Source organism: Hippoglossus stenolepis, chromosome 1 (assembly GCF_022539355.2).
Source record: "Hippoglossus stenolepis isolate QCI-W04-F060 chromosome 1, HSTE1.2, whole genome shotgun sequence".
Classification (NCBI taxonomy): domain Eukaryota; kingdom Metazoa; phylum Chordata; class Actinopteri; order Pleuronectiformes; family Pleuronectidae; genus Hippoglossus; species Hippoglossus stenolepis.
In genome coordinates this window covers 19216318-19241837 of record NC_061483.1, presented here as the reverse complement: position 1 = coordinate 19241837, position 25520 = coordinate 19216318, and the positions used below count along the sequence as shown (strand labels likewise).

The 25520-nt window shown below is 41.3% G+C and overlaps 1 protein-coding gene across 8 annotated transcripts in view; it reads left to right on the top strand.

The window, feature by feature from the left end:
- Positions 1 to 25520, top strand: part of esrrga (estrogen-related receptor gamma a) — a 146817-nt gene that overhangs the window by 52374 nt on the left and 68923 nt on the right. The window contains exon 1 of one of the 8 annotated variants that reach the window (XM_035152840.2): positions 18685 to 19439. The exons of 3 other annotated variants lie outside the window; for them this stretch is intronic. In XM_035152840.2, coding sequence (XP_035008731.1) covers positions 19384 to 19439 — 56 coding nt within the window. In that variant the 5' untranslated portion in view covers positions 18685 to 19383. Of the gene's footprint in view, positions 1 to 18684; positions 19444 to 25520 lie in introns of those variants that run through there. 4 more of the 8 variants (XM_035152849.2, XM_035152820.1, XM_035152865.2 and 1 more) reach the window with 4 other exon arrangements.

Genomic DNA, 25520 nt, shown 5'->3' with positions numbered 1-25520 from the left:
ACACCCTCTAATGATGAGATTAACCTCAAGCAGGCCCTTCGGGGACCCTCGCAACTCACAAATGCAGACAATTTAGCACTCGTTTTACATAAATGTTTGGGAAACCCACAGTAACATCATCACTGCTACTTTACCTAAACCTAAAACCTAAACTTAACTTATATTTCTTATATTTCTTTATTCTCTTGTCTGCCTCATTCTGACCTGCCTGCTGCTGTAACAAGTGAATTTATGTTATTAGGAAATCCCTTTTTGTCCCCATGAGGAGGATAAGACCCAGATTCAGCAAGCTCATGTTTATTGCTGCTGCAGACAGGTCTGGCCCCCTACTCCTCAGAACGTCCTGAAACTTTTGACAAAGGTTTATCTAAGATTTAATATGATGACTGACAGAGGAGGACCACTTAAACCTTTTTGTTAGCAACCGAGATGGCTGCTGCTGACTTGTGTGTTCTGTTGAATTTGTTATTTAGACAATATTAAACCAACTGGTCAGACTGATGTGTTGTATACTGAAGAATGCTCAACTTTTGGTATTGTCCAAAAGTTCTGCGTTAATTGATAACGCCCCTCGAATATCAAAAATGAACAAAGAGGGGTCTGGCAATACTAGGCAACAACAGGCCTGCTTTTATTAGTCTAAAAGTCAGAGGTTATGATGATCAGCATTACATGGAACAGAGTTCAGAGTTCAACTTTAGATTACAGTAGTTTTTGATTGTGGAGGCAAAAGAGATTCTCTGTTTTGGGATCTAAACAAAAAAGGTTAATTTGAGTCACTCTGTTTTTGTAATTTCATCATATAGAGTCTATTACTGTTGCTTTCAACAAGTCGCGCCGAACCAATTATGTGGCTGGAATAGAGTTACAGCCACATCAGGTTAGGTTGACACACACAACACAGAGAGTAGGAGTAGCAGCCGGCAGCAGCACACATGCTAATGTTTGGGCTACTGCTGCAGTGCACATCAGTACGTCAGGAGCCGGAGTGAGATAAAAGAGAAAGATTATGACAAAAAATGTTAACAAAATCTCGAGCGGCAGCGTTACCGAAGAAGACAATGGACACAGCCCAAGGCTCAAAAGACGAGGACATTGTTGAAAAGAAGGGTCAGAGGAATTTAGTGTGGAGCTATTTAAAGTCCAACAAGAAGCAGAGTAGTGTGCACTGCAAATTGTGTTGGAAGAATGTTTCCACAAAGACAGGTAATATTTACCATCTGAAGTAGAAATGTAAAATAGTGATTTGATTTATATCGTGATATAGCGATGTCAACTGATATAAAAAAAAATTATCGTGATAAAACATTTTTCCATATTGCCCAGCCCTCCCCAACATCATTTTAAGTGTGTACAAGAAACTTTTGTTTTTCTGCTTAGGACATTCTTATGATTGGCTGACTTGATTGTTTCCATAGGGACCACCTTTAAAAATATTAACATGCATGCTCATATTGTAGCAGAATGTTAACAGGCTGAGTTCTATTATTCCTGAATTTTATTTCAGTCCCAGTGGCATTCGTCTCCCTGTACAGCAGGAAAATACATGCATGTGTACACAGATTCACTCAGAGATGCTCGTCTCTTCTGTGCTGCCCCTGTGTTACCGTTTAGCATATCCTATTAATATTAGATGAGAATCATTTGTATCTGAGCGCACCATTGACCTTAGTCTGCGGAGGCATGTAGAGTACATGTGTATATGTGTCTACACACTCAAGCCTTTGCTCTCAGAACCTGAAATAATGAATCTTACTGTGTAAGCAGAAAAGTCTGATTTTGATTTGATTTTCTTACCCAAAAATTTTAAGTAAAGACAAACATGTGAAGATAAACTGTGATTTACCACCAGTGGGTGGCTGTGGCTCAGGAGTTAGAGCGGGTCGTCCATTAACCAGAAGGTTGGTGCTTCGATCCCCGTCTCCCCCATTCCGCTTGCTGAAGTGTCCTTGCAACCCCAAATTGCCCCCGACGGCTGTGCCGGCAGTGTATGACAAAGTGTTCTACATAGATGTGTGTGTGAGTGGGTGGTTGCCACAATTGTACTTGAAAGTGCTTTGAGTGGTCATCAAGACTAGAAAAGTTTTTCCTTTCTCTTGTTGAGGGTTAGGGGCAGAGGATGCCGCCCCTTGTTAAGCCCTATGAGACAAATTGTGATTTGTAATTATGGGCTATACAAATACAATTTGATTGCTGATCGAAAAGCATTATATAAATACAAGTATTTACCATTTAAAGCAATAAGACTGCATCAGAAGCCAGAAGCCAAATAAAATTCTGTGCTGATGATATTTTGAAGAATATTGTGTTAAATGAGTTAGAAAAGTTATGTCACTAAGTAAAGCACACAAAAAACACATTCAGTTGTGCTGGCTGTGGCCGTTCGAGCTGTTCTTCCAGTGTCATCAGACTTACTGGCCAACCATGTTTGACCCAAGACAAACTGACTGTGGACACCTGACCTGAGCCCGTTTGGACCTGGCAGATCCCGAGTTCGGAGAGAAACTTTGAAATGATGTCTGGGTTCGGGTCGGGCCCAGTCACGTTGCCTCGACAGTCTAAAACATCATTCTTTCTGATCCTCATGCTGTGATCCAATATTCATTTCCGTGCCATTAAACTGGTATCACTGTATGCATCCAATACAGACTATGGCTAATTTTCTTTCATATAATTATTATTATGTGGGAAAAATGAATTCCCCTGCAGAGAGCCAACTGAGATCATTCAACGCAGTGCTGGTCACCTCCCTGTCCAGTTGAGAGTAGGGTTGGTTCAGTGGTAGGGGTCAGGGGATGGAGACACAGGGCTGCAGATCCTCAAGCTGTTGGGCCCAGGTCTTTTTCTTGCTCTATCTTTGTTCTTTTCTCTCTTCTTGTTTTTGAAAGAAATATTTTTCTCAGGAAGCTTAGCCATGACGCTCCACTAGTACTACTCATAAATAAGTCACAGCTTGCAAGCCAACAAAAACATTTGTATTCTTACATAAGGATATACGATTTGTTGAAATGTACAAACTTTGTCTCTCATTTTGAGCCTGATGAAGTCTGATATCTGCTGTGTAACAAGATTCATTTAAGCCGTAGAGTTAACTGCTTACTCTGTGTGTGTGTGTGTGTGTGTGTGTGTGTGTGTGTGTGTGTGTGTGTGTGTGTGTGTGTGTGTGTGTGTGTGTGTGTGTGTGTGTGTGTGTGTGTGTGTGTGTGTGTGTGTTCAGGCAAAGCTGGCGTCTACAAGCTGATGTCAGATTGTAATTGAGTAACTCTAGTTCCAATGCATCTCCATTAGCTCTCCCTATCAGTGTGAGCTCACTCTGAGCCTCTAATCCACCCAGTGTTGCTAACTCTCAAGGACTGACAGGGAGACTCCCACAGTCATACTTCCACTCTGAGATTGTTTGTCTCGTTTTAAACCTGTTTCTGTACAATACTATTTATATTAAATTGTAATGTCAGTATCATTTCATTGTTAAAAGTTGTTAAACAGTGTAGATAATACAAATTAATGAAATTAACAAACACTTGAAGGTCACTTAGGATTTCAAAAATGGTTCCGAAGACAGAGCTCCCATTAAGTAAACTGTACATGCATCATAATCTTTGACTCAGTCACTGTGCTGGTGTTCAGGGTCATAGTTCTGTTGCTGTTACTCAAATATGAATTATAAGAAAGCTTTCTCTCTCTCTCTCTTGCTCTCCTTCAGTCACTCTCAGTGGTGGTTGAGTAACGACCATTATGCGCCTGCATTTGTTTGTTTTAGATGTACAGGAGCAGGTGAAAGTTGGGGATCATTAAGGGGTCATGTCTTTCCCATATATAGTACATAGCATTACCTCCACACACTCATCCATCCATCCATTCATTCATACATATATATATATATATATCATTCAGGTCTGGGTCGTGTTGGCAGCAGTAAACTGCCAAAGGAAAATGTAAGGCCATTGCACATGTTGTGCAATAATGCATTAAACGTGATAGCATAAAATGGTGTGCCTTTCGGCATTCAATAAATTTGGTGTGTTTGTCTGTGTGAGTCAGCGTGCTTCCAAAATGGCGGCTGGCCACTCTAGAGATAACGCCCCCCCCCCCTTGGAATGTTTACGACATGTAGCGGGGGTCAGAGAGATAGGTGCTGCGATATGCGTGTGTCTGTGTTGGTGCCAAGTTAGAGAAAAAGTGTAGAGTGAAATGCAAAGAACGACTGTGAAGAGCATAACAAACTAACATTAACTTTCAAATAACTTATAACTAAAATATCACAACAACACAAATCAAACTTATAAACATCACACATAATCGAATAAACAGTCTTTGCTTAGCCTTGTATAATTATTAAGCCCAGTTGTGTTACCCGTCCGTGAAAAGGGGAAAAAGGTTGCTGTGCTGTTCGAAGTTCTGTGAAGTCGTCTTGCTGGTTTTGTGGCTCCTGCCTTTGTGGTTCTGTTGCTCAGTTGCTGTTTGAAGTTCTCCGGCAGGACATCGCGTCGCTGCTTGAAGGTTGGTAGAGCTTGGATTGGAGGAGGTTTCCTTGTTGAGGTGAGCTGGAAGCTGCACCTTTGAGCTCCTCTCGGAGAGAGGAATCGGAAAGAGGCTGGACAGCCTTCTCCTCTCGGAGGGATTGTAGAAAGATGCTGGACACCCTTCTCCTCTCGAGGGTGTCGTAGAAAGAGCGGTGTGCTCCTCTCGAAGAGGTGAATGGAAAGAGATAGAAGAGGGGGAGACCTGGCCTTATATTGGCCCGGTGACCTCACAGGTCATGGGGCCCAGAGTGACCAATAGTGGTTGATACTTGTGTCTCCGGTCGGTTTTCACACCTCTGTGTGACGTTGTGGCACCCTGGGAGACTGAGTTCTGGAGGCTTTGGTTTTCTCCAGAACAAAGGACATGCGGCTTTAGGCTTTTGACTACACATGTAGGCCCGAACTGTGGTTCACAAATACCATGTCCCAACACACACTTCGTATGATTCATTTGCAAGTTATTTATGTTTTCTGCACCTGTGTTGTGCAATAGTAAGCAGACTTGATGTTGGCTAATTATTAATAATCATAAAATATGATTATTAAAATAATACAATTATTTATTAAAATAATACAATTATTAATTAAAAACGATAAAGTTATCAATTAAGAATAATGAAATTATTAATGAAAAACAATAAAATTATCAATTAAAAATAATACAATTTGTAATTATAATTTATAAAAGACGGGGCACCACCCTGGTATCAGGGAACAACAATCAATCTGTAAAGATCAGTCTCATAATCTGAAACAGTTCAATTAGAAATCTCAATATTTACTATTAATGATTATATAATGAACAGTGAAGGTTTTAAGTTCGAGCACTGACTATCATAATCCAGCTGTATTCACATACATATGCACAAATAGTCACAAAATACCGGTACTTTAATTACACTAGAATTTATTTAAGACAACAACATCAACGTCAATCAATGACTATTATCCCAACAAAATCCACTATATCAAAGATAAACCACAAGCACTTATCAAGATTTATAACACACATGCAATACCTATGGTATGTCTATGTGTGTGTGTGTGTGTGTGTGTGTGTGTGTGTGTGTGTGTGTGTGTGTGTGTGTGTGTGTGTGTGTGTGTGTGTGTGTGTGTGTGTGTGTGTGTGTGTGTGTGGATGTGTATGTGTATGTGTAAGAGAGAGGAGGGGGAGTCAAGATGGCGTACGAAGTCACGTGGGTGACGTCGTATGGCCGAATTCAAGATGGCGGTATAAAGTCACGTGGATGACGTATGGTCGAATTCAAGATGGTGGTATAAAGTCACGTGGGTGACGTATGGTCGAATTCAAGATGGCGGTATAAAGTCACGTGGGTGACGTAGGTATGACCGAATTCAAGATGGCGGTATAGTCTAGTCTCTGCCCAGACATAAGCCTCTTAGTTGTCGATGTTCCGCGGTTGGTTCATGCGCGAGCGGCGCGTTCCGGGAAGACAAGTGGATTGGGTGCGTGGCCTCGAGAGCAGCGATCAGCTGATTTGCGCTGTGGCAGCGGGAATCAAGCTGCGGCCGGAAAATGGAGAGAATTGGTCTCGTTCTCCTTGGCGAAGTTTCTTGCCCTTCTGCAGGGATGAACAGCTGAGGAGCAGCTGTGGTTGTGGATCTGGGAAAAGTCTGTGGAACTGCGAGTGAAAGACTTTTGCCGCGGTCTTTTCAAAATAAAAATCACGTAAAAAGGAAGTTCACAAAAAAGGGAAGAGTAAACTTAAGTTAAAAATAAAAATACAAACGTCTGGATGGTGGCTCCCCTTGAGCGGCTGGATCGTCTGGAGTAACCGGGAGAGGTTGTGGTCAAATCTTCAGCACACGGGAAAAGCAATGAGTTGCAGGGGGGGCTCCCCTATTTATTACCTGAGAGGTGTCCGGCCTCCCTCCAGGGGGGCCCGTGGGGTCTGTTGGCTCTCAGCCAATGGAAGGCCAGAGTTTAAACTCAGGCAGCGGTTAACAACCGTGGGGGTCCACGAAGGAATTTTGGGTGTGTTCCGCCCTCATGAAAGAAAAACTCTAGTCAGGCTTTTAAAATCCCATGTAGGCCTCTCCATTGTCCTTTGTCTGGGTTCGATCCCAACACCTTTATCCAGTTAAGCTTTCACATCATTGATGGAATTAAGCTGAATAATATTGTTTTCTCTATCTTTTTCGGACCAAATTTGGACTTCCATGCACTAGGACACATCTCAACATTCAGAATGCCTTTTGTAGACATTGTCACATTGAAATGCACAGAGCTGGGACTGTTTACAAACAGTTCTCAAATCAAATACTCAAAATAAACACAGTAGCCTGACACATAGAGCTAGCTGTTGCTCCAATCAAGCGGCTCTCGAAAATTATTCCTGCTTCTTCAAACTTGATACCAGCTGTTTCAGCAGTTCTTCAAACTTTCTAACATCCTGAAATATGGCCTGTGTTGCAGTTTCAGCTCCTGAACCGAGCAGTGAAACCAAGTTTTTTTTTTTTTTTTCTCACTTAGTATACTGTAAGTAGCACCAGATCATCATCACTGAATGTTGACTCCATCTTTCTTTTCCGGTGGCGCAATTTTTGCTCTTAGAATTAGTCTGCAAAATCCTGTCACACTTAATGTGAATTGTCAGGCACGTCGAACTTCACCTCTGAATTATCCGCCATTTTGTGCCATTTATTTATGTAGCCATTGATGTGCAAAGGTCTTTAAGTTCTGTTATTTATGACAACACTGTAGTCATGAAAGTAATTGCTTGGATCTGGAAACATCACTCATCAGATGATCGGTCGGGTCGTAAACCAATTGCAGTGGGTCAAACTTATTTGACAGAGAAAAAAATATGAGCTGTGAAATTAAGACCCAAACTGGTCAAATTCAGTCACCCATAGTTTGTCTGTGCAGTGAGGGATTACTGAAGAGTCTAGATAATCTGGCCAAGATGTCAGCATCATTTTAACCTTTATCACCACAGTTTTTTTTTCCAAGTTGTGAGTACAAAGACTCATTACTGATGGACCTGGCTATGATTTTGATTGGGTATGATGAATTACACAAAATAATTGCTTTCTTTTATGGATTGGCACAAATGATGGCTCTCAATTTGTTTGACTTGATTTACTTTAAATGGGGATTAATTTGGGACTAAAATGTAAAGTACTTATTTAAGGAGGGCTCCACACGAGATAAGAGTAGGCCTGTCTGTAGATACTGTATTTCGCTGTGTGTAGTAGTGTGTGTGCCTTCAGTGTGTCCTCTTTGCCCCCGCATTGTTCCCCACATTGTTTTTCGTCACAAAAAGTCATAGCCTGACAAGGTGCTGCGTGCTGTAAAAATTATGCCTTGTTTATACGTATTTATTTCCCCTTGACAGTTTAATTATTTCTGGCCCCATTGGAGGAAACCACATAAAAAACTCCCCATGTTCATACAGATTCTAATTAGGAATGCTGGGAAATTAAAACAGAGTTGTTTCGAAATGCTGTCATTTTTCCAGGGCCTCGTCCTGGAATTATGTCTCAATCAGCACAAGCGGAAATAATTACTTGTATACCTTCTAACTGCCAACATTTACCAAATGGCAAAGCAATTTACAGCCATCATGGCCCGAGAAGCAATCATTGGGCCAACTATAAATTCACAGGCCGACGGTTTGGAGAGCAACATTGGAAGGAAGGGTTATTGTGGAGAATTAGAGTGAAAAGGTAGAGATCTGTCTTTCTAACTGTGCATAGCATCAGTCTCTGTTCCTTGTTTTCTATTCTCCCTTTCTCTTTCTCCATCTTTAATCCCTCTCTTCTCTTCACCAATCATTCTCTCCATTTTAACTCTTTTTCTGCTTCCCGACCTTCCCACTTATGTCTGCATCTTTCAGCTTTTACAGTGAAACCGTGGTACCAAGACACACACACACACACACTTCCTCTCAAATGGAAGCAGCATGACGATTAAGTGATTATTTCCACACACACCATTAAACACACTCATTGCAGGGCACAGACATAGACAAAAGCACAGATAAAAACATGAGCACAGACACTTTAACATCCGCACACACTGGCTTTAAAGTAATTACTCACACACGTCATTAGACACAGACACAGATGAAGTGGAGTGTGTTTATGTTCTGTGTATCTTGTCGTGTGAACTAATGTGGTCCCCTTTACTCTTTGGATGCAATAATATCACCCACCTACTATGACAAATGGACAGATTCTCACCATAGAACAGCATAAGGAGTAAAACAAGCACCAGGCAAAAGGCTAAATTACAAAATGTTATCATTTACATTAATAGACACCAAAAAACACTTGGTCTGTTTCTTCTATTTCAGCAAAACTTTGCCATGCCAAATGTTACTTGAGAAACTATCATAGTTAAAATTTTACTTTTTTTTTTTTTTTTTGTAGTCATATGTGGTTTGAATACCAGCAGTATTCAGTATTTCATCCGTCTGGGTTTAGTATCTCACCAGACGCACCCTTGAGTGTAATAATAATAAAAATAACAATAATAATGATACTAATAAACTTTATCTATACAGCACTTTTCAAAATACAGTAAAGTAAGTGCTTCACAATAAGCTAGGATAGCAAGAAAAACAAATCAAAGGAAAGAAATAAAAGAAATAAACATTGCAGATAAAATCAAGCTTCCTGGGAGAACTACACGAACCATAGTACCAAGACTCAGTAGAAGTCAAGTAGACGTCTTGACCATGACCTTGCTATTTAGTTTCTTTAAATATTTAAGTGAAGATCAATAGTGTCACGCTCTAAAGGATTCTGCTAATGAGATTTAGTCTGTTGATGAAGATTTGGAGTTCTTGTTCACTGAGCATTAACCAAATTTCTTCATCATCACAGAAAAGTGGGAAGTCAGCTTTGATATAAGGCTGTGTGATGTAAGGATATATATTGCATGTCGTTGAAAAATGTTTCTTATTATGCTCTCCAGTTTTTTGTTGCGCTGCAAATCACTATTTATTGAAATATTTTCCATTATTTAGACGATGCTCTCTGCTCTTCCAAACAGTATGAGTGAAGGAAATTTGCATAAAGGTAACACAAACAAACATTAAGGAGAGAGAACATGACACAGAATGATGTAATTTTGTACAGGAGAAAGACTCAAAACGAGCAAAGACAAAACAAGGAGCTTGTACCTAAGAGTCTGAATGTACTTGTTGTTAACTATGCATACGCATATGCAAAATAGCTGCTTTGTTTATCCTGCTTCCATTTGGTGCATAGGTTTTGCACATCCTCAGAAATGAACGTGATGCGTACGCAAGATGCAAAACCCTCGAGGCAATAGCGAGTCGTTGTCTTGGTATTAACATTAGCTGATCTTTGTATATGTTTACCGCACGCAAATCTCCGTACGCGTGGTCAAACAGCTAATTTAATGTGGGCCCAAGAGAGAGGCTACTCTCTCACCTACATGTCTGAGTAGGTTACAAGAAATGTCTGCACACCAGTGCAGGCTCCCAGGCACAGGCCCTTCTTCAGACAAACGTTACCTTGGAGGTAATTAAAAAGTTTGTAAGAGTCTCGTCTGGTGTGTCTTGTCCTTTGGTTTTTGTCAGTTCTTGTACAGCAGCTAGCATCAATTTAGAAGTTTCTGTTTTCGTATACTTTCAACACATTTCAGTAGTCCAACTGGTTATTTGTTAACAATCGTTAACGAGCACATTATATTCAAATTATATTAAAATGTTGCCTTTTCAACATGAGGTTGTTTTTCACCCCTCAACATTTTACATTTGACAAACTTTCTCTATAGTACTACGCTATGGCCAAACTCTGTCTAAATGACCTAAAACTAATTATTTATCTTCTAAAATGTCTTACTTATCGGTCAATTTACTTTTTGGATTTGTGATGTTGAGAAATGAAACTGGTCTGTTTAACTTGAACCTACTGACTGTTAGGTCAGAGAGAAATACCTGTAACCTACACGCATAGAGACAACTGGCACTAATCAACTATGCACGCTTACAAGTTTTATACTGACAATTGATGTTGAGTTTATATTTAGTTTAATTTGGTCGTCCTTGAAAATCTGTTTTTTTATATATATTGGCTTACCTTTCCTCTTAACTCGTTACCCCACCTCCTCTTCTACTGTTTTACCCCCCATCTCCTCTGTATGCACACTCTCTCTTACCGTCTTTATTAGTAGTGATATTATTCACTTGGCTTGCACCTCAGTTTGAATAAATTGAGTGTTGAACTATTGGAGAGAGGGGCTTATTTGGCAGGCATACATTTGTGTCTGCATGTGTTGTGCGTGTGTGTTGCGTTGACAGAGAGACGGCAATGAGAGACGACTAATCCCAGTGGAATAGCCCACTCATGTTCTGTTTGAGAGCAGCGTAATTAAAAGAGTGCACCTCTCCGCAGTCACCTATTTCAATACAAAACACTGCTTTATTCAGACATGCACGCAGCAGGACAAGCACACACGCACATACACACACACACACACACACCGTGGAAAAACTCACTCTGTATATAATTACATCTCAGTTCTAATTTATCCCTGGGAATATATCAAAACCTGAGGATGAGAGGGAGGGAGAGAGAAAAGAGCACAGTGAGGTTCAGAGAGATCATAAGGTGAAGTGAATGAGAGGCAATGAAGCCATGATGATAAAATAATTGATATTTATATTTATTGTCAAATATCTAAACATGCTACATTCCTGTCTGTGTTCTTGGATTACTGGCAAGAATTTACTGTGACATTCCCTTAACTTCATCTGTTTTAAATATTATGAAGGCTGATCTTTCTTATTGACTGTCCCTCCATCCAACAGCTGCATTGCAGAAACACCACGTTAGGATGAATGCAACTTTAACTTAACTCTGCACCATAGACTGCACATGAAAACACAACGTCCAGCACGCTAACAATAAAAAATCGACGGTATATTGTCAGTCTTCCATGGAATAATTCTAAAGTAGCTCTGGAGCATCAACGCAGGCCAAGCAAGCAGGCCATCCCAAACACGCATGTTCAGACCGGGCACTGCGATAGTTTGGAAAAAGAGAGGCTATGGACATAGGCTGGATGTAAATTCTACACACAGACACATGCACACCCATACACACTAACATTTTCAATGCTGACATCCAGCATGTCTGCCCTGTCTGTCCACGTTTGATGAGGTTACACCTCAGTCCAGCCCAGAGCCTGCCCCTTTTGCCCGTCCCCTCATGATGAGGTCAGGCCTTTCACTCTTTGTTGAGGCGCGGTCCAGCCAACCTTCAGTCTGACCACTGACAGGTTGGCGACCACAGCTGACCCAGTGTGTGTGAGAGAGTGTGTGCACAATGTCTATGATCTTTGGTTTCAACTGAAATTTGATGCATGCAGCATTTATGAACTAAAATATCATAGAAAAAAATAAAACAATAACCTGTAAATATAATTTTTGAAACAAAGTTACATGAAGTGTTTGTAGTAGGTCTTTTATTAAACAGTCAAATAGTGAAAGGATGTGTAAGTTTAAAGGAGGTTAATGATCTCTTTTTATAAACGCTGAGGTCACCTTCTCCACATGACTCTCTTTCTCACCCTCCTTTTGTCACCTAATTATACACATATTCCCCCCTCTCTCTCCCCTCTCGTTCTGTATCTGTCTGTATCTCTCTCCCTCACACACACACACACACACACAGACCTCTGTCTTCCTAACTGTGAGTCCTGGTTGACCTTTGTATGGAATAACAGGGCTGTCACATGTCTCTGTGTTCTAAAGAAAACACATCATACATCTTCTAAGATTAAAAGCTTGCATGTGACTCTGTGTGTGTTTGTGTGTGTGTGTGACTCTGTGTGTGTGTCAGTATTGTCATCTGTGTGGTTAAGTCATGTTTGAATATTGTTATATTAATGTTTGCCCTCGTTAAACTGCACAATTGTCTGCAAGGAAATCTGTTACACAGTAACACTGAATTCAGTTTGCATATACAGTATGTCTCGGAAGGATTGGATTGTGTGGTGGGGGTGGTGGATGTATGTATGTGTGTGTGTGTGTCTTCCCCTTACCCTCCTCCAAAGGTTACCCAGACAGAGTTTTGGTGACAGGCTCCAGAAAGCCCCCTAAACCCAGCAGCTTTCCCAGCAGCTGGTGTTCTCTCCTTGGCCTTGATCACCTTCACCACCCCTTGCTTCCCTTGAGGTGTCTGTGTGGACTCACACACACTCTCACACACACATATATATATATATATATATATATATATATATATACTGTATATGTATATGTATGCACAGAATTTGGGCAGTCTTATAACAAAAACTACACCATCTCAAAATGTTATCCAGTATGACGGGCAAACCATTAATGATTTATCTACCAATTGTACGTTTTCCCAGCATCTGCTAACTTTTGTATGTTAGTGTTTTTAGTGCAAGACTGCAAAAAGTTAATAATTTGACCAAATTCACAATTTCCACCTGTGCATCCACTCATTTTCTATCTGGCTGTGTGTTCTGCAAACAGTCCAAAGCCCCTGAGTCCAAGGCAGAGAATTGTTTGTGGAAGATGAAATACTGAAAACCCTCATTCAGCTGCAATAGCAATCGAGTATGTTTAGTCTGCACATATGCACATGTGAGCACAGGACCTTGTGTGTGTGTGTGTGCGCTTGACTTCTGATGTGTATGTGTGCTGTACTCATTTGAACAACATTTTAGTCTGTGCTTCCTTGGGTTATTTCTGAATTGAAGATTTAAGGCTCAGTTTCCAGTCACAGTTAAAGTGATGATTCAGTATGAAGATGAGGTGTTAGAATAAACACTCGGTTCAAAATTCATGGCATTTATCAACATTTGTTTGTCAGTAGTCTCCTTAATAAACACCTGCATTCAGGGAGTCATTCATACATTAATAATTCATTAAATAATGTTAGTGGTGTGGATTTGAATTTGCTGCTTTCTGCTGTTACGACGACCAGATCTTCCACGACACTTAAGACTCATCTATGCTGCCTTTCCAAATGAAAAGAAATATTTCAGTTTAAAATGACTGCCTGCGTTCTTCCATGAGTCGTTAACATTGGCATGGCTGTTAAGCAACACATCCAGCAGAGGGTAGTGGGTAAAATAACCTCATGTAATGTGTTTCCCATTAATTATCTACACTGTGGCAGCCCCCTTTCTAATTTGTCCCAACATTGTTTCATAGCGAACCCACATTTTTTTTTACACCTTTCATAATAACATGAGAGATTTCTAACTTGATTTGCGCAGCGCTATCTACTATTTTATATGCCACGGCTTGCTCACACTGTCACAATTCCGTCTGCACAGGCTATGCTCGTGCTATGGTCCATAATGTTTGTATCGTCCACGCAGACACCCACACCTCAATGTATCAGCTGCTTTTGTGGCGTGCAATGCATTTATTTCTCTCACATGAGAACACATATTTCACTCTTTAGTCTGTGTACCCTTCACTCTGAATATGTTGCACACGAGCATGACCTTTCTGCATGTGCACTCGCGTTAACGCCATGATTGTATTAAATCTGTGGCAAACACTGATATAGATGCCTGAAGTTTTCTTACCAACTGGGAAAGTCTCTCCTCGAAAACTTTCGCCATATTTGAAATCTCCTCCTAGTTTCCTATGATTGACCTATTGGCTACACTGCCCCCTACAATTTCCTGTGGTACTGCCCCGTTTCGTCTGTTTCATCTAAATCCGTAAGCTTCCAGAGGACGTGCGCAAATACGGACAAAATCAACGTGGGGCTCTGACAGAATGCTCCGTCCATGTATATATACGTATCTAACATTGAGCATAAATGAGCCTTTAGTCTTTAAAGCAGCACACATGGGAACATAGATAAAGACAGTCCATCACTCACACACAGCCTGAAATGAACTGCAGCTAAAGTGTGGTGTTTATCTAATGATACCGTGGGACTGCACAACCCTCACTGCTGTTTCACCAACTGGTCAATTAGGTGACAGCAAAGTCTTTATCTCACGTGTTCTCCCTCACCCTCTTTCCTCTCTCTCCCGCTCCCCCACTCTGATGTTCCTCTGTTTCTCTCTCTCTGGGTTCAGTCTCTGATTTGAGGACCAAGTAGGAGGTCTGAGGTCAAATTGGCCTGTGTTCTGCTGTACCTGCTGACAGAGCTATCAGATAACTTAGCTCCATCGCTCCCGCCCCTGCTGGCAGTGTAAACTCAGCGTGTGGGTGTGTGTGTAAAAATTTTAGGTTCTTTAATGTAATTGGATGTCATATATGAATGTTTATTGTTGGGATGATTTTTGAATTTATGATGATTTAATCTTGCGTGCTTTATAGATGAACACGCACACTCATCAACACACACACACACACACACACACACACACACACACACACACACACACACACACACACACACACACCAAGTCTCTGCTGCAGTTGGCTGTGAAGTGACCAGAGTCCAGAGCTCCCTCTGTTGGCTAGTAGTGAACTGCAATCTCTCCCTCTCTCCGTCTCTGTTTCCCCCCTGTGTTGGCAGCTCTCTCTTCCTTTACAAAAGCCAAGGTCAGAGTTGTGTGTTCTATGAATTTTTCAATTCTTAATATTTTTACCTCTGGTTTGGTTTGCAGTGTTTAGGCTGCTGTGTTACACGGAGTTTGTGATACAGCCAATAATTACTCAGTGAATGTGATTCTTAAACATCAGTTTTTATAATGTCATATTTGTATGTAAATTACATTTAATTTTTAAATTAAAAATATAAGCAATTAGGGTATTGATAAAACTATTGATAAAAATGATAAAAATTCAGCCAACTCAATTCTCTTTCATTTTACTTAGTTTAATCAAGTATATTCTGACCTTATTAAAGTTCATTGAACCCATCTTATACAACTTCTTTGAAAATTAAGCTTTATCCAAAAAGCAGTTTTTACACTGATTAATCAATCTAATTTAACCTAATTATCATTAAACGTCCATACAAACAAGAATTAAGTGGCAGTTGATCGTCAAAACAAAAGTCACATTTGTGTTATTTAGTACAGGAGCTCGGTTTGCAGTGACTTTGTGTGACTGACACACGTGTGTCGATGGGGGGCCTGAAGTCAGCTCTTAAGTGACCACCTCGTGAATTTGTTCAGACCAGCGCAGACGCAGACGCACACACACACACACACACACACACACACACACACACACACACACACACACACACACACGGCAAGTGCGATGTCCTGAATGAACTTGCCGTGGCCTATTGAGTGATGTGATTGATGTCAGTGAGAGTTGCAATGGATAATTCTTGTGCAGATGTCAACAGGCTGCCACCACAGGGTCAAAACACTCACACAGTCACAGACACAAGACAAGTGAGAGATCAGCGCTAACTGCACTACACACAGCCCAGTCACACACACACACACTCACTGTTATTAATTATCATGGTATTCTACATTTTGAGTTTGTTTTCAATTATTTAGTATTTATTTAATGCGCACATACATCATCACACAAAGCTTTAGCCTGACTTCTACTGAAATAGGTGCATGTTGAAGAAGTGTTAGTCGGGCTTGTCCACTGTGAGAGAGAGTGGCCTAAAGGGGTCACTGTCAACATTCACACCGACCAAGAGCCAATCAATTGCCGTGGGGAGGGATGAGTGGGCATGGGGGTCAGAGACAAAAAGAGAGGAAGAGTTCTTGTTGTTTTGAAAGTGCAACTAAAATCCAGCGACAGTTCCTGTAGATTCAAAACAGACGACTGAGAACTTTCAGCAACATATGTGATGTATTGAAACAATTTTAAGAACACAGCTGATTATACAGTAGCTTTGTGCGTGTGGTACAGGACTTTAGTGTCTTCCATATTAACATAGTAGGAAAAAAGCATCGCTAACAGCAAATATGCGCCGTGGCACTTGATCGATAGATCTCATTGTTATGCCTTTTAAGTCTTTTTATCAAACACATCACTGCTCCAACTAAACCTGTCAATCACTGTCTTCTTAACACAAACATCATACATGCACAGATTTCACACTGTGAAACTCTTTCACACTGTGCCACATCATTTTTTCTGCAGTAAACTGCCCCTGCCATTAAACTAGTGTCATGTTTTTTAATTAAAATTATCGTTGTTGTGTTTATTTGTATTTCAGTCCTGTAATTCTTTATATTTTACATATACATATATGTGTGGACGTTCCATGAGCAAATGTTATTTGAAACAAAGGGAGATGAGAGGATGTGGAGGTGAAGGAGAAGATGCTTGAATGTGTAAAATGAATCTTCCACAAACAGATAATATATTTTTCAATATATGTTATGTTGAGTTAAATATTAAATATGTGTTCCTGTATCCTAAGCTTTCTGCACATATACAGTGTGTGTGTGTGTGTGTGTGTGTGTGTGTGTGTGTGTGTGTGTGTGTGTGTGTGTGTGTTTGTGTTTTGTTTGTTAGAGACTGAGGTTTTTTGGTAAAGGATTTGTTTGCCCAGTAGTGACGGCAGCATTGATTCACACTCATCTTTGTCGATGCTTATAAGCCTCTGGATACATCATAACTGGTGTGTGTGTGTGTGTGTGTGTGTGTGTGTGTGTGTGTGTGTGTGTGTGTGTGTGTGTGTGTGTGTGTGTGTGTTCATGTACATGTACACGAACCTCTTCTGTGTTTACATGAGTTTGAATACATGTGCATCTGTCTCAATCTGTGTGTGCGGGCGTGTGTGTGTGTGTTCGTGGCTCTTTTGTCTGTCTTTAAGTTGCTTCTAAAATTAGAAGCTGCTAAACTTTAGGTTATTGTTAAAATAAATAAAGACGGGTATTATCCTCATATCTGTTTCTCTATTGTGTGTCGTTGCTTCATATTTCTCTTTTCCAATTTTCTTCACAGTTGGGTTTACACATAACAACTTAAATCTGCAATAAATTTAAAATGTTTTGTTTTGTGTATATTATAGTGGATGAGTATCAATTAATGTGTTTAGTGTATATCACTGCTGTAGGTTCACAGCTTCAGATTTGCACATCCTACAGTGAGTCACATCCATTTTTGTTGTCACTTTAAGAGAGTTACCCATTTGACTGTGTGTGAATGTGTGTGACGGAACGAGAGAGAAAAAACTGGTTGTAGTGTTGTACACACACAAACACACACATCAAAGCAGAGATTGGTTTCAGGAAATGTTTTATTATCTGTTCGCCTCCAAAGCTGCTAATCACAACCACTCTCCTTTCATCTTTGCACCCCTCTGATTTTCATTCTCTCCCTCCCTCCCTCCCTCCTGCACACTTCTCTTCACTTCTTCATCCATCCATCCATCCTGTGTGCATGGGTGTCAGAGTGTTGGTCAGACGGCAAGGAATAAACATTTGGAAAGAAAGAAAGAAAGCATGGTGGCGGTGCAGATCTGAGTCTCCCTCTGGGTTTCCCATTTTCCTGAGACCCTTCCCTGTCTCCTCCCGTTCTCAGTCCTCTGTCTCCTCCTCCCTCCGAGGAGCGCCGAGCAGATTCCGCTGGAGGAACCCTCTTTCACTGACAACACACACATTCCGAGGTGTTAGAAATATTGGAAAATACCGTGGAATACTCAGCCTGCTGATTCTGAGATGGCGGGGAGCTCGACAGAACAGCAAGAGGCAGGAAAAAACCTTGTCCCAATCATTCCCAAATCATTCCACAACAAAGAACAAGGGCCCTGGAATAGCCATAATCCTGTATTTTACTGCTGAGCTGTGATGGGCTCTGCTGTGCTGTGCCTCAGTGTGTGTGTGTGTGTGCTTGTGTGCGTGCGTGCGTGCGTGTGTGCGTATGTGTGTTTGCGGTGTGACACATTATTTAGACTTAAGGTTCAGGGTCAAGCTCACACTTCTTCTTTTGATCTCACGATTCTCAGATTTGATTAGGTCAATTTTGTTTTTTTGGCCTGAGCTGACACACATCTGTATTTTCTACCTAATAAAATGCGATAATTGTCAAAATGTGGTGTAACTCAAATGTTCAACCCTTGCTTCAACTTTTAAACTTAAAATGTTTTAAATTTAAACGTTAGCTAAAGGACAATAGAGAATTTTTTGGTCATATTTAACATTGAGGTTTTTTTCTTTTGCCGGAATGCAATTTCCAGTGCAGGTATGCGAGAGCAACAGAAACCAATCGAGAGAGATTTGTGGTCTGAGACACAGTTGCAACACGGTTTGCTGATAAAGAGACAAAGAAGGGGGGAAAGAAAGAAAGAAAGAGAGAGAGAAAGAAAGAAAGAAAGAAAGAAAGAGTGCAGATTGTCTTGCTTTGAATCTTTTTCCCTCACCTGTCTCTTTCTCCTCTCCGTCCTCCCTCCCTCTCTATCGCTCTTTGTCTAATCCCTCCCTCTCCACCTGCTCCTCTCCCTCTCTCTCCCTTTCTCCCGCCTTGTCTCCTCCCCTCACTCCGCCCCTCCTCGCAGCCATTGGCCATGCGTCCACCAATCACGTCGGAACCGGGGCCTGAGGGACTGCATATGCAAAGCGCTGCTTAATATTCATGAGCAGCTATCGGGGCTTTAAGTCGTTGATTAGGACAGCAGCACATCTTTCCATCCCAACTGCCCGGCTGGCTGGCTGTGTGTGTCTCTATAGCCCCCTCTCCCTGGCTCTCACATAGACACACCGCGCGCACTCATATCTACACACACACACACGCAGAGCCGATCAGTGCAGGCAGCGCAGAGCCTGGTAATTGTATTGCTCCCTCCAAGCGGAAGGAAGGACCGAGAGAGAGAGGAAGACCAGAGAAATAAGAGGAGAGAGAGGAGAGATATAAAAACTTTGATTTTCTTTTTTTAACATTTGCTCGCTTTTTTTTTTCCTGGAGGAGGTTGACCTGACAATGACCCGGTATCGTCGATGGATTTGGTAGGACACCCGTTATCCGAGTGTTTTTTAATGCACTCTGAACAAGAGTAGGTAAATTTTACCTTTTGATCTTATCATTTTACTCATCACTCAACTTGTCATTGTCATTGTCTTCCACTGTGTATCCGTGTGTGCATGCATGTGTGTGTGTGTGTGTGTTAGAGAATGTGTGAGAGAGTGTGTTTGTGTTAGTGAGTGTGCTGGTATGCAGCGGAGGTGGCCGGCACCATGTCAAGGTTGTTTCTGCTGTCAGGTAGCACGCGTTCACTGTGTGTGTGTGTGTGTGTGTGCGTGTGTGTGTGTGTGCGTGTGTGTGTGTCTGTCTGCAGTATCCGGACAGAAGCTCTTACTCAGTGGACAGAGGAGTGGAATTTCCTCCACCTAAGTACAAGACATACCCGCAAACACACACCTGCGCGTGCACTCAAACATGCACACACACACACACACACACACACACATGAACAGAGACACAGTTTCTCCTTCACTTTCTTCACATTGTTTTCGGCTACTTTGATTCAAAGTGTTTACCTGACAAAACAACTCAGAGTGTTTGTGTGTGTGTGTGCGTGCCCGTGCTTGTGTTTATGCTTGTGCACGTGTGTTTAAAGTGTGTGTTCGTTCATGCAGAGAATCACTGAGGTAACGGGGCATTCATGGAGAGACGGGAGTTGAAGGGCCCGTAAGAGAGCAGAGAGGAGGAAAGGGGGAGAGCTGCGCTCTTAAATGCCAGAGGAGGTAGAATTTCAGACGCGCAACTCAGCGTGTGGCCCCGCACAGGAATTAGAGACAGTTACACACACACACACACACACACACACACACACACATACACACCCGAGTGATAGCCGCTGAGCTGCTCCTTTTGCCAACGATTTGCTCTTTTTAGGAGTATGTTGAGGATATTGTTCAAAATGCTGATGAACTGATTGGCAGAGTGGACATCAGTGTGTGTGTTTGAGTGTTTATGAAAATACAAAATTAGGACAAACAAAGTCATTTCTGGGAAAAACAGCAATTGCACCAATAAATATACAGTTTGCTATTTTTTTAACTTAACAACATAAAACAAGTGATGAGTGTATTTTTAAAAATCTGCACTCTATTCGCATTAAGCCATGAATTCACTTATTGTATTGACATTGTAAAACTGGCAATTATTAATGCCCGAATTTTACAGTAAATATATATAAAAAAATGAAAGTATAGTTGCAGGTTAATTTTATAGTGAAAAAATTAAAATGCTTTACACTGAATCACTGCCACAGTTGAGGTGTCAGAAAGTCGGAGCAGGAAAAGAAAAAGGAGAGAGTCCAAGCAGAAGCAAGTGCAGAATGAAATACGTGTTTGCCAAACATGACATTGTTCACATTTTTTAAGAAAAAATACATTTCTGTGCTTTGAAGCTCTCTCACCTTTGTATGTGTCCATGTGTCATTCACACGCAGAGAGCCTCTCACTTCCTCAGCATGTGGAGGTGAGCGTGCAGAGCAGAGAGGGACGTTTCTAAGAAAAACGGCCGAAGGAGAAATAATATCAGTCAACTTGCTCTTTATTTTTTTACAAACCGTATTTTAACAGTCTGTTTTCAGTTATGATCAGATTTTTGGATGTCTAAAAGGTGACACATTTTCTGCATTTTATTTGAAACATTACTGATGAATGAAGAAATAAATGTATTTTTAAAGATGACAATGAATTGTGATAAAGTAAGTTTGAGGTTCTGATTTGAACGAATACTCTTTAGAACGACCTTTTGTATTGAGCGTGCTGATTTCCCTTTTCGTTGATCCAATGACTGAATGCACAGAGCAAAGTCTGACTTTGGTGCGTTTAAGGAATCCCTGTGCGCTGCATCTGAAGTCTGCGTCAGTCGCTCATCTGCAACACAGTGTGGTGTATTTTAAGAACCGACAGCAGTTCAGCTTTAAAAACATAAAACTTAATGTGTGTTTTTTAAATAGTGTATTAAGCCCCGGGACAGTGAATGCCTATTGCCCAGGGTTTGGAGGTGTAAAGCGTGTTTAGAAATCACAACACTAAACTGACCATAAAACACACTTTCACATCAGACAATTAGCAGCTGAGTGCGCCTGCTTTACCTGTGTGTGTGTGTGTGTCTGTAAGCCTGGACCGCTTACACATATTTAAAAATAAAAAGCCTATAGTCCTACCATCTGTCTGCCTGTTCATTCCTTCATCCACCCATTCGTCCAGCCATCGATCCATCGCTCTCTTTTTCGCTGCACAGGTTTCCCATCCTTAGCTCTCAGGCACTGCTTTCCTCCACTAATTAAAATATTAGGGATAATGATGATCGTACCCATAATAATAATAACAACAACAAGTAGCGCTAAAGCTGTTAACATAATTGCATTCCCCTCATGCCACTGTGTACATACCATTTACATATCATTAGGATATATTTTCTGCGGTGACTTGTGTGAATTTAGTGGGGATTCTGTCGGTGGGTGTGAGGAGGAAACGGACGTTGACAAGCGCACAGCGACCGTCCACATCGTTCAGGCAAAGGTCTCCTGTGTAAAATGCAGAGAGAGACACAAAGCAGCAAAAGCCATTTCTGTCTGAATTATTTTCAATAGGGATTTTTGGATAGATTAAGTTTTTTATTACGTGGAAATGTGCAAATAAATTGTCAGAGATTTTAGGTAAAATTCCTGTTCAGTCAAACGTCCGACAGTGTATCAGTTTGGTGCATGTTTGAAATCGTGGCTCTGCCCTTCAAGAGAAAATAAATTCCTCACACTAAATGCAGACATGCCTCAAAAATACATCCCAAATAATTTATCCTAGTAATTTTCATTCACTACTTGATCAGATTTAATGATTAATTGAGATAGCGCTCACTTCTCAGCCTGCAAGTCGAGTGCACATCTTTATCGTGTGCAGACAAATTCCATTGTTTCACTTCGTTTGGAAGCATTAACTTGACCTGAGAGATTTCACACTGTCTTGTGTCTTCGTGGTTTTTCTGCTGACGTGAAGAAATTTGGGTGAATTAAGTAAAGAAAATGTCATTTTTTAAACTTGGAGGCCGAACGACTCTGCTTACACACAGCTAGTTCTAAACATCAATGAGTGAAGAGATTCTTTTTAACATTAATAAACTGAAACCACCTTTGTAAAAAGATCCAAGCTTTTTCTGAAGATCATGATAATGTTCCTTTGTTGAATAAAGAAATCAACATCTGAGGAATTAAATCATGAAAAAGAAAATGTTCCTCACTACCTGAAATTAAGAAGAACATTTTGTTAATTTAGTTTTGGCCTTTTGCGTTTCGTCAGCCTCTCGTTTTTTTCTCAGGCCATGAACGAGAGAAAATAGGAGGGAGAGAAAGAGAGAGCAAGGGAGAGAGAGTGAGAGAGGTAAAGCTGACTGGAGGGAGGGAAGGGGGGTGCAGGTTGGGGGGTAAAGAGAGATTGCGTAAATTAAAATCCTTTTAATCTCCTTATAAAATCATTTACTTAATTCATCTGTCAAAGCATGTCAATATGTGCCGCACTGATTTGTCGGCTGTGCGTGTGCGTGCGTGCGTGCGTGTGTGTGTGTGTGTGTGTGTGTGTGTGTGTGTGTGTGTGTGTGTGTGTGTGTGTGTGTGTGTGTGTGTTTGAAAGAGAGAGTGTGTTGAGCATGTGTGTGTCCATTTGCATCTGTTTGTTGTCACGCATTGGTCCGTGCCTGCCCATATTTTGTGTGTGTGTGTATGAAAGAGAGAGAGGAAGAGGAAGAGGGAGAGAGACCCGTTGGTGGCCTGAATGAGGAGGTGTTGTTCTTCTTTTTCTGTGTCTGTTTGCGTATCCCTCTGTCCCTGTGGCATTCGTTGTCGGTCAGTTTTTTTGCAAGTCCTCACACGTGCACATGCACAAACACAAACACACGCAGCAACGCACACGCTCTTGCATACAGCGGCCTCTCTCTCATGTGTAGGGTCCGGGGCATTCCACTGGTAATTTAGTCCCAAAGAGTGAGGGTGCGAAGAGAGGGACAGACAGAGCAAGATGTAGGAAGGAGGGGGTTGCTTTTGTCTGACACCAGCACTGTGGGGTCCGCTGGACACGTATGATCGCACACGCGCATGATCGCACACATGCGTGCGCAGAGACACTCCCTCCCTAACACAGCAACGAACTAAAACCCTTTTTTCCTGCGCATTTTCAGCCAAGAAGTGACCAGATTGTGTCCAATAGGCAATTACACATTTTTACACATAAATCGGACAAACGCACTTGTATGCAGATATTGAAACAAACACTAACACACACTTGTATGCAAAGCCACAGAGATGACAGAGCAAAATGGAACAAGCCTTGATTACGTGAATTTCTCAGATTTATTATCAGTCCATCAGTGTGTGTGTGTGTGTGTGTGTGTGTGTGTGTGTGTGTGTGTGTGCGTGTGTGGAGAGAGAGTATGTCATGGGTCAGTGACAGCCTTTATGTGTTGAAAGAGCAGGAAGAGAGTGTGTACCAGCTGTGATACACACACAAACTGCAATTAGCCATTACACCAAACTGCCGATGAAACTAAATGTGTGCGTGCATATGTGTGTGTTTGTGTGTGTATGTGTGTGTGTGCGTGTGTTTGTGATTGAATGCCAAAGCGTTAACTGAAAGAAGAGCCAGTGAAATACACTGAGATGAGTCGCTGCTCGTCTCTTCTCATCTCTTACCCCCCCCCCCCATCCCTCTTACTGCGCTTTCACCTGCTCATTCAAAATGTGCCTTAATTTATTGTCACTGTTCGTACAATTATTATAAAGTCCTGTCAGTTTTTACACCAACAGTCTTTGACTTCTCTGTCTAACTCAAGCTGACGTTTATAAGGTGTCTTTTATGTGTTGTATAAAAGCTGTAGAGCTGTAGAAACAAATGAGGAGATTCTCTGTCTGTGTGTAAATTTAAACTTACATTGTCAAAAATATGATAATTTGAACAGGTCTTTATACAGATCTGCCTGTTTGGTTTTAGGGAGTATTAGTGTTTTTAAATTAAATCGTCCCATGTGGAGTCACTAAAATGTATTTTCACCTCTAGATAAAATATTGAGCTGCGCTTAGATCAGGAGACTGGTTTATGTATATGCGTGTGTGTGTGTGTGTGTTAGTGTGTGGGTGTGTATGTGTCCATCGTGTCGTGCTCAAGGCGTCTAATGCTGCCTCTCACTCCTAATGGGAGGAGACAGCAGAGACCGGGCCACAATAGAACAGATTTAGATGGAGAGGTGGTGTGGGTGTGGAAGACTGTGTGTGTGTGTGTGTGTGTGTGTGTGTGTGTGTGTGTGTGTGTGTGTGTGTGTGTGTGTGTGTGTGTGTGTGTGTGTGTGTGTGTGTGTGTGTGTGTGTGTGTGTGTGTGTGTGCGTGTGTGCGTGTGTGTGTGTGTGCATGTGAGTTGACACAGGATTGAGAGCATAACGCAGGTTCAAATCTGAGAGTTGTGCGTCTTCTGCACTTACTCTCTGCTCTTCCTCTGTGTCCGTGGGAAGAGCCCTATAGATTGGTTGCGTGGTTTGGTCATTGTTTTCACTGTGTGTGTGTGTGTGTGTGTGTGTGTGTGTGGGTGTGGGTGGGTGGGGGTGGTGCTCAAAAAGATGAAAAAGGAAAGATACAGTAGAAGGGGAAAGGGATGGATTCAAAGAGAGAGCAAGAAAGAAATGAATGACCATGCCGCCTTCCGACTGACAGTGAAATATTCCTCCTCTCATCCTCCCATCATGCTTCATGTGTGTGCCTGATGGGGAGAGAATGACAGCCCAGCAGCCCAGCCCACCTTTAGCTTTAGTTTTTTTTTTTATCCTTCCTTTCTTTCTCTTTTCTCTTTCCATTTTCTCTCCTTTGGAGCAATTCTGCAACTTTCTAAAACACATTTTACAATTGAACTCTGTCATAAACATCCAACACAGGTCGTTGATTCAGACTGAATTCAATGAACAGTCAAACGTACTGTTGCTAAACAAAAGCACTTTGTTTCTCATTGAGAGAATTGAGATTTTACAGCACCTGAAATTCTTACATAGTTACAGCAGTTTTACACTTGAGATTCCTGTGATGAAAAATGTACTCTTTGTATATTAAGTTTTTACTAAACTAAGGCACAATAAAATAAGTTA